General features: G+C 42.0%; 1 protein-coding gene across 1 annotated transcript; it reads right to left on the bottom strand.

The window, feature by feature from the left end:
- Window positions 1–2587: 2587 nt before the first annotated feature.
- Window positions 2588–9589, bottom strand: gatd3 (glutamine amidotransferase class 1 domain containing 3). The gene is made up of 6 exons (XM_024404136.2): window positions 9367–9589; window positions 7300–7352; window positions 6331–6564; window positions 6061–6153; window positions 4402–4558; window positions 2588–3412 (listed from the first exon to the last, which is right to left on the bottom strand). Exons 1-6 carry the CDS (start codon window positions 9478–9480, stop codon window positions 3284–3286), a joined length of 780 nt encoding a protein of 259 aa, XP_024259904.1. The 5' UTR covers window positions 9481–9589; the 3' UTR covers window positions 2588–3283.
- Window positions 9590–10210: the final 621 nt, after the last annotated feature.

The following is a 10210-nucleotide window of genomic DNA, read 5'->3' as shown; positions in this document are numbered from 1 at the left end:
GGGGCACAGTGTGTTGTATATGTGTGGTAGTGGTGGAGTAGGGGCCTGAGGGGGCACAGTGTGTTGTATATGTGTGGTAGATGTGGTAGTGGGGGCCTGAGGGGGCACAGTGTGTTGTATATGTGTGGTAGTGGTGGAGTAGGGGCCTGAGGGGGCACAGTGTGTTGTGAAATCTGTGAATGTGTTGTAATGGACCCAAAGAAGAGTAGCTTCTGCCTTTATTCGCCATCACTTTATTCCACAGATATGACGTTAACTGACCTAAGTTCCTCAGCTGAATCTGATTGGTGAAAGGTGAATGGTGTGGCAAGTTAAGGAGACTAAATTACTTGGCTTTACCTTAGACGGTAAAGCGTCATGGTCAAAACATACAGATTCAATGGTTGTAAAGATGGGTCTAACACAAGAAGTTCTGGAAAATAGTTAAAGACCTGGAGAATAAACCCTCCTCCTCACAGCTGCCCCTTAATGTTGACGATGTGGTTGTTACTGACAAGAAGCACATGGCTGAGCTCTTTAATCACCACTTCATTAAGTCAGGATTCCTATTTGACTCAGCAATGCCTCCTTGCCCGTCCAACATTTCCTCATCTCCCACCCCTTCTAATGCGACTATCCCTGATCCTCCTCCCTCTTTTTCCCCTGCCCTGCTACAAAGTTTCTCCCTGCAGGCAGTCACTGAGTCCGAGGTGCTAAAGGAGCTCCTTAAACTTGACCCCCAAAAAAACATCTGGGTCAGATGGTTTAGACCCTTTCTTCTTTAAGATTGCTTCTCCCATCATCGCCAAGCCTATCTTCAATCTCTCCTCTCTGGGGAGGTTCCCATTGCTTAGAAGGCAGCCACGGTCCGTCCTTTATTTAAAGGGGGAGATCAAGCTGATCCGAACTGTTATAGGCCTATTTCTATTTTACTCTGTTTATCAAAAGTGTTGGGAAAAACTCAATAATCAACTGACTGGCTTTCTTAATGTCTATAGTGTTCTCTCTGGTATGCAATCTGGTTTCCGCTCAGGTTATGGACGTGTCACTGCAACCTTTAAAGGTCCTCAATGATGTCACCACTGCCATAGATTCTAAGCAATGTTGTGCTGCTATTTTTATTGACTTGGCCAAAGCTTTTGATATAGTACACCATTCCATTCTTGTGGGGCGGCTGAGGAGTATTGGTGTCTCTGAGGGGTCTTTGGCCTGGTTTGCTAACTTCGTTCCTCTCAAAAGAGTGCAGTGTATAAAGTCAGAAAGTCTGCTGTCTCAGCCACTACCTGTCACCAAGGGAGTACCCCAAGGCTTACCCCAAGGCTTGATCCTAGGCCCCACGCTCTTCTCAATTTACATCAACAACATAGCTCAGGCAGTCGGAAGCTCTCTCATTCATGTATATGCAGATGACACAGTCTTATTCTCAGCTGGCCCCTCCCCAGAATTTGTGTTAAATGCTCTACAACAAAGCTTTCTTAGTGTCAAAAAAGCTTTCTCTGCCCTTAACCTTGTTCTGAACACCTCCAAAACAAAGGTCATGTGGTTTGGTAAGAAGAATGCCCCTCTCCCCAACAGTGTGATTACTACGTCTGAGGGTTTAGAGCTTGAGGTAGTCACCTCATACAAGTACTTGGGAGTATGGCTATATGGTGCACTGTCCTTCTCTCAGCACATATCAAAGCTGCAGGCTAAAGTTACATCTAGACTTGGTTTCCTCTATTGTAGTTGCTGTTGTTTCACCCCAGCTGCTTAACTAACCCTGATTCAGATGACCATCCAACCCATGCTAGATTACGGTTTAAATAGTAAATAAATTTATATTACGATTTATAAATCGGCAGGTAAAGGTGCTCTCGAGCGGCTAGATGTTCTTTACCATTTGGCTATCAGATTTGCCACCAATGCTCCTTATAGGACACATCACTGCACTCTATACTCCTCTGTAAACTGGTCATCTCTGTATACCCGTCGCAAACACCACTGGTTGATGCTTATTTATAAAACCCTCTTAGGCCTCACTCCACTCTATCTGAGATATCTACTGCAGCCCTCATCCTCCACATACATCACCCGTTCTGCCAGTCACATTCTGTTAGAGGTCCACAAAGCAAACACATCCCTGGGTGGTTCGTCTTTTCAGTTCGCTGCAGCTAGCGACTGGAACGAGCTACAACACTCAAACTGGACAGTTCTATCTCCATCTCATCTTCATTCAAAGACTCAATCATGGACACTCTCACTGACAGTTGTGGTCTGACTTTGTGTGTATTGTTGTCATTTGAATTTTGTGCTGTTGTCTGTGCCAAATGTTTGGACCATGTTTTGTGCTGCTACCATGTTGTGTTGCTACCATGCTGTTCTGCTACCATGCTGTTCTGCTACCATGTTGTGTTGCTACCATGCTGTGTTGTTGTCTTAGGTCTCTCTTTATGTAGTGTTGTGTTGTCATGATGTGTGTTTTGTCCTATATTTAGATTTGTTTTATTTTTTTATCTCATCCCCGCAGGAGGCCTCTAGGTAGGCCGTCATGAGAAATAAGAATGTGTTCTTAACTGACTTGCCTAGTTAAATAAAGGTTAAATAAATAAAACATGAGTGACGACATCTCTTCATTCCACTGACATGATGAGTTCACTGACATCTCTTTATTCAACAGACATGAATTCAATGACAACATATATGACTCCAGGTAAGTAAAGCCATTCCCTAAACACTGCCTTTCCTTAGCGCAAGCCGTCTCAAGTCTGAATGAAATGCTTAATTTTTTTTATTTTTAAAAATCTGATTTCAGCATTTGAGATATTTATAGCTTATTCGCCTAGAAACACAGATGATTTTAAAGTTAATACATTTGTACACCTGCTCTGAATCTTTGAATGAGAGAGAGGAACCTCAACACGTTTGCATTTAAAACCGAGTGGCCAATGACCTGTTAGCGCCCTCTGCTGGACAATACAGGAACTAGTAGTGCTTCTCTAAATTACAACTCCTAGAATTCCATTCCATTCCTATAACAGGGAAATGTACCTGTATCTAGTTAGCAGAATAAAGTAGTTTATTATTATAATAAATTAATATTCTCTAGATTTCCAGCAAAAACATACAAAATAATTACTTCTATTGAATACTGGCACATATAATAAAATCTAAATCTTAAGCTTTTGATGAATACTTTGTTGAGAGCTGTAAAACCACATAACGAGCACACTCCTTCAATATAGTTTACTGGTGAAGTGGATTTGTGTTGGACAACATTGCTATTTGGTACGATATTTAATAATAAACTATTGTGGGTTCTGCTCTTTCACTTTCCACTGAGTTTGAGGACGTTGGTTACCATGGCGCCGATGCCGTCGAAGATCAGGTGGACCTGGGTCTCACACATGAAAGCTGGTGATGTCACCACCTTGTTCTTCTGGTCTACGTGGGCCTCGTGATGACACTCAGGGTCAAGGGTCACACACAGAGACAGGGATTACAGAGGCTAATCAAAAGCACACATCAAAACAGCTTCAATTACATATGCACTTTCAGCTGAGTAACTTTGTAACTTTTCACATTGCCTTTGACAAATGTTGTAATATATGTAGTATTTAACATACTTACAATTGGAGCAGCAGGCAGCCTAGTGGTTAGAGCATTGAGCCAGTAACCGAAAGGTTGCTGGATCGAATCCCCGAGCTGACAAGATCTGTCGTTCTGCCCCTGAACAAGGCAGTTAACCCACTGTTCCCCAGTAGGCTGTCATTGTAAATAAGATTTTGTTCTTAACTGACTTTCCTAAGTTAAATAAAACATTTATAACATATGGGAGTTTAACCCACTTATTGCAAGCGCCATGATCTATCAAAGGTTATATCAAATTACCTTAAACGTGTTTAATTGCTGATGTCAACAGTAAGATAACAGTTAGACAACAAACACAATTGCATTTTATCAGTGGCAATTTGAATGCATAGATATACCGTGACAAGATCCTGCGGCCCATTGTCGTGCCATTCATCCGCCACCACGGCCCCATGTCTCAACGATCAGTACACAATTCCTGGAAGCTGAAAATGTCCCAGTTCTTCCATGACCTGCAGACTCACCAGACATGTCACCCATTGAGCATGTTTGGGATGCTCTGGATTGACGTGTACAACAGCGTGTTCAGCACAGCCAGTGAAGAGGAGTGGGACAACATTCCACAGGCCCCAATCAACATCCTGATCAACTCTATGTGAAGGAGATGTGTTGTGCTGCATGAGGTAAATGGTGGGTCACACCAGATACTGACTGGTCTTCTGATCCACTCCTCTACCTTTTTGTAAGGTATCTGTGACCAACAGAAGCATATCTGTATTCCCAGTCATGTGAAATACATGCATGTTGCGTCTATATTTGTGTTCAGTATTTATAATCCAGCATGTGAAAGGATATGGTGACCTCCTTGACAATGTGCTTGGCTCCCAGGGCCTTAATAGCCCCAGCAGTGCCAGCATAGGGCCACTTGCCCCCCTTCTCCTCTTCGTGCCCCACCGTCACCTCTACCCCAGGAAGCAGCTTGGCAGCCAACACAGGAGAGATACAGCACAACCTAGGTTAAATATAGCCAGGTTAGGACAATGTACTAATTCCATGTGACCAGCTTAGTTTAGAGGTTGGCCCTCTGATGTCACATAGGTGGATACATTGATATGTTTTAATTTATAAATTATTTTTACAAAAACTCCCACTTTACCTAACATCATTACTAACCTTTAGGCATATGAGCTACTATACGCAGATTGAAAACTAAAAAGATATGCTTTTTGGTCATTTGGTGGTTAAGGCTGGCAGGGTGGTTAAGGCTAGCAGGGTGGTTAAGGTCAGGTTTAAAATTGTATTGTATGATTGTATGACTTTGTGGCTGTGCTAGCTAATGCCACTATGCAGAGCTGCCTCCGGAACAAGATTCATGACACAAAAAGCTAACCAGGTCTCAGGGATGGGTAACTCATCAGTTAGATAATTCGGCTTTTTGTTTTTTGCACCCCATTTCTGGAACAATCTTCAAAATGTTCTTAAAATGTGATGTTCTGGTGTCTCTAGGTCCATTCAGAAAGCTGATTGAGGACCGTATTACTGATGAATGTGATGTTCTGGTGTCTCTAGGTCCATTCAGAAAGCTGATTGAGGACCGTATTACTGATGAATGTGATGTTCTGGTGTCTCTAGGTCCATTCAGAAAGCTGATGGAGGACCGTATTACTGATGAATGTGATGTTCTGGTGTCTCTAGGTCCATTCAGAAAGCTGATGGAGGACCGTATTACTGATGAATGTGATGTTCTGGTGCCTCTAGGTCCATTCAGAAAGCTGATTGAGGACCGTATTACTGATGAATGTGATGTTCTGGTGCCTCTAGGTCCATTCAGAAAGCTGATTGAGGACCGTATTACTGATGAATGTGATGTTCTGGTGTCTCTAGGTCCATTCAGAAAGCTGATTGAGGACCGTATTACTGATGAATGTGATGTTCTGGTGTCTCTAGGTCCATTCAGGAAGCTGATTGAGGACCGTATTACTGATGAATGTTTTATTTTTTAGGACTGTGTTTTTCTATCTATTTGCATTTTGGATTTATTTTTTTGATATGAGTATTTTCTATCATTTCTGTAATTCAGTGCTCATCTGTAAAATAGACCTTGGTCTCAGTATGACTCCCTGATTAAATAAAGGTTATATAAAAACACAATAACTCTCCCTCATTTATACAACCAGTTAGAGATACTAGAATCCTCGTCTTAACCGAGAGCACACACTGATATTAGATGGTAGTTTTCTAAAACTGCTTTCATTCCTTTCCGCCATCTATCCATCTGACTGCTTAACTTCAAATGAGTGTGAATGGAAGGAATGGATACAAGAATATGAAGCCACTTTAAAACGATTGAGATACACCCAAAAGGTATTCATTTACAAGGGGCACTCGATTCCTAGTCGCTCTTGGACAAATATAAATCAAGCATCTGACCAGATTACACAATATTTTTTTGGTCTGGGTTATCCGAGCTCAATCCCCAACAAGCACAGTTTTACACACGACGACAGCACTGACCCGATAGGTTTGCCTGCCTTATGAAAGTCCTTCAGGACACGCTCCACATCTGTGTTGATCTTGCAGTCTGGACCGTCCACGGCAAACGTCGACCTGCCACACAAGACAAGCAGAACAGATCCGTCTGAGGGGTACAGAGACAGAAACATTGAGATGCCCTTGCAGAAGCTCAAAGTGTTTGTTCCTCAGGTATACTTAACATGAATGATATGAATTAACGTTTTTTTTTTTTTTTTTTACAATGTGGTATGACAATGCTGTTCCACCTACAGGTTTTTTGCAGCCCCAAAGCCCCCTGGGAAGATGATGGCGTCATGGTCGCCAACGCTGAGTTTGGCGAGATCTGTGACGTTGCCCCTAGCGATGCGTGCGGACTCCGATAAGACGTTCCTGGACTCGTTCTCAACTGGCACTCCCTTCCCGTGGTCGATGACATGCATCTGGGACACGTCAGGGGCGTACATCTGCACCTCGGCCCCGCCCCTGCTCAGGTGCACCAGGATCCTGTCTCACACACACAACACATCAGAGAGAATGATGTAGCACCTCTTGTTCACCGTGTGAATCAGGCACCACCTCCTGCTGGCCCACTTCTCACAGGCGACTGGTGCATAGAGCGGAGCCCAGCGGCGTCCGGGCTTGGCCGGTGTAGGCCGTCATTGTAAATAGGAAAATGTTCTTAACTGACTTGCCTATTTTTTATGTTTTAATTTTTTATTTCACCTTTATTTAACCAGGTGAGAACAAGTTCTCATTTACAACTGCGACCTGGCCAAGATCGCAGTAGCAATTCGACACAAACAACAACAGAGTTACACCTGGAATGAACTAGTTAAATAAAACGTTGGATTAAAAAACATTATAATCATTTTTAAGATGTTTTAGCCATCTTGTCAAGGAAGTTAATAGCATGTTGTGTAAGACAGTGTAGGCAAGTAAATAGCATGTTGTATGGTTTAAGACAGGCTTGGAATAGAATGGAAATAGGCCTACTACAATAGGATGTTGTATAGTGTAAGACAGGCTTGGAATAGAATGGAAATAGGCCTACTACAATAGGATGTTGTATAGTGTAAGACAGGCTTGGAATAGAATGGAAATAGGCCTACTACAATAGGATGTTGTATAGTGTAAGACAGGCTTGGAATAGAATGGAAATAGGCCTACTACAATAGGATGTTGTATAGTGTAAGACAGGCTTGGAATAGAATGGAAATAGGCCTACTACAATAGACTCACGCTGATGCTTCATGGATCTCTGTTCCGTCATACACACCACAGCCAGACAGCACCTGTTAACATGACTCACGTTAATATGACACGTTCACTTCATAAGAAATTATTGATCATCTTACGGGAAATGATGTTCTATTAGATGGTCAGTTCCGCTCTGCTTACCTCATGTCAAAATAAAAGTCCCCCACAAGTTCTTGCTTTTTTGTGTGCAGGCATGGCACACTTGAAGGACTTTTATTTAGATATGAGGTAAGCTGAGAGGAAGTTTGGAAAGTTGGTTTATGTATTAGATGTCTTTCTTTTCTTTTTTTAAATGTTCCCTCTGCATAAGGACCAACCCTACAGACCATCGGCAGGGTGGACATCCCGAGGCGTTCGTGCTGATTGTACGGAGATTGTGACAACCGGTTAAAATGGCATCCCTTGACAAGACAAGAAGTATGTCAGAAGTGCAGTATTATCATAAGTAGATAGTTATACTTGGAATACGGAGGAGGAAAAGAGAGGCAGAGGTCATCTAAACGATAGAGGGAGGAAGACGGTGAGTCGGGTAAACATGGTGGGGGAAGTGAGGGAGATGGTTTGTTAAAGAATAGTAGAACATGTAAGCAGACAGAGTTAAAGAGGAGAAGTGGAAGTATCGGAGGTGGTCGGGTGTGGTGAAGTTCTCATAGCCCCAGGCTTGTAACCCAGGGTCAGGATGAAGAATAGTCTGTGATAGTAGGAGTGACGTTTTTGGGAGAAAAAAGTTGACTCTTGCCTTTTGGCTGATCCATTTGTGGTTTCAGGGTGGGTGAAAACAGAGTTGGATGCTGTGGAATCAGTGAGGGTAATTCAGAAGTGGTCTTGTGATAATTGTTTGTGTTTCTGCTGGTCAGAGGGAACAGGTGTTCAACTAATGAGGGGGAGATGTGAATTGTTTTGCTCTCAAGAAAAGGGTGCCATTGAAAGGAGTGATTACTGGGGTAGAGGTAAACGTGAAAGCTGACCAGCTGAAGGGAAAGATTCCCGGTGTTTATGATGCGACGCAGACAGGGTGGCGTATGTGGTAAAACAGAAGAGTCATTGTCTGTTGTTTTGATGTTCAGTCTTTCTCCGACAAAGTTCTATTTCTGACACAAATCGAGCTGCAAGTCCTGCCTCTCCCTTCTCCTCATTGGTTTATAGAAGCAGGTACCCACCGTGCCATCCCCTCATTGGTTTATAGAAGCAGGTACCCACCGTGCCATCCCCTCATTGGTTTATAGAAGCTAGCATGTGCAAGCTAACTAGCTAAATTGCCATGCATGTTTAATGCTTTTTGACCTGTCCACAAATTAATGTCATTGGTTCAGAGTTTGTTTTGATATTTTTACCTGCTTGTGGTGATCGCGTTTGGTGTAGGGGGACAAAATAATTTTTCTAAATGTATTTTGCGACGCTCGCGCACGCAACGTGTCCTGTCTGGTCAGCATGTTAGATTAGATTTTAGGCATTTATAGTAACGGTTATCAACTGTACTGCAGGGATGGAGGTTATGAACATAGAGGTTGTGGTGGCAGCTGCAGAGAGGTATTTGGGTGTGTGAGAATTGACATCAGAAGAGTTACAGGGTGTTAAGTGGTGGTGTCCCATCCTTTCAGGCTGTTGGCATGAAGTCGGACTATATATCTATAATTAAATAGTGGAGTATGGTATTTATTTGAATTTTGTTTAATTATGCAAAGCATACGAGTTATACCCCAGTCTAGTTAACGCAACATTTATTGGATGACAACTGTCGTTAAACCACATCGAAGAAGAAGAATCTGCAGGGTGACTTGAAATGACATTGTATTTCATTTCTGGCTTTTGCAAGTTCATTCCTAGCAACCTTAGTGTGTAAATACTATATAGCGTTGCTAAAAAAAAGAAAAGAAAACTGCAAGCGACTGATTGACTCAACAACACCGCAATATAAGAGAGTGTAGTTGAGCGATTACTCAGCTAGGGATTTCCGATACTACCGGCAACTGGTCAGAACTGACTTGGCACACATTAATCATGTAGCCCACTACTCGACACACTATATCTGATCCAGGTTTTACTTACAACTGCAACTTTTGCACCGCTCCATCTGGCACTGGTGTGAAGCCCCGAGTTTACCAACTGTGATTTCCCTGGGAATGGAACCGATTTAAATGCTAGTGATCTTAAAGCAAACATTGTTGACTACAGAGTTGTACATAAACCAGACAGGGACCCCTTTTGACAAACGCGCACAAGATGCCGGACAGTGGAACCAGCGTCTCGACAGCGAAAATAAAATAGTACTTCCGGGTAACGGAATTTCGGAAACGTACAAATTAACAGTCTCTCACGTAAATTAGAAAAGTGTCATTAACCTGTATTTATTAATGATGTATGAAAAAAAATAAACATTAAAATGTCTAAACATTAACAATGACTCATTTGTTCATATTTAACTGAAATGTGCATTAATTTGGGATTTTAAAACACGTTCCAACGTCAAATAAATGCCCTCAAATCACTATATATGCATTACATATTGGCTTATAGAGAAATAATGATTCTGTAAAAGTGGGAAGGGGAGTATTCAGTGTGGTCTGTAGAATGTGTATATATATATATATATATAACACTTTTTTGGTTACTACATGATTTCCATATGTGTTGCTTCATAGTTTTGATATCTTCACTAAAATAGTACAATTTTTTTTTCACCTTTATTTAACCAGGTAGGCTAGTTGAGAACAAGTTCTCATTTACAACTGCGACCTGGCCAAGATAAAGCAAAGCAGTGTGAACAGACAACAACACAGAGTTACACATGGAGTAAACAATAAACAAGTCAATTACATAGTAGAAAAAAAGAGAGTCTATATACATTGTGTGCAAAACGCATGAGGAGGTAGACGAATAATTACAATTTAGC

The sequence above is a fragment of the Oncorhynchus tshawytscha genome, linkage group LG26 (genome assembly GCF_018296145.1).
Source record: "Oncorhynchus tshawytscha isolate Ot180627B linkage group LG26, Otsh_v2.0, whole genome shotgun sequence".
Taxonomy (NCBI): Eukaryota; Metazoa; Chordata; class Actinopteri; order Salmoniformes; family Salmonidae; genus Oncorhynchus; species Oncorhynchus tshawytscha.
This window is presented reverse-complemented; position numbering and strand designations above follow the sequence as displayed.

Excerpts from the sequence above, each read along its gene's own strand:
- gatd3 (XM_024404136.2), bottom strand. The coding sequence starts at position 9,480 with ATGTTTGCTTTAAGATCACTAGCATTTAAATCGGTTCCATTCCCAGGG. Across the intron at positions 7,353-9,366 it reads GCGGTGCAAAAGTTGCAGTT|GTGCTGTCTGGCTGTGGTGT; the intron begins GTAAGTAAAACC and ends TCATGTTAACAG. Across the intron at positions 6,565-7,299 it reads GAGATCCATGAAGCATCAGC|GATCCTGGTGCACCTGAGCA; the intron begins GTGAGTCTATTG and ends TGTGTGAGACAG.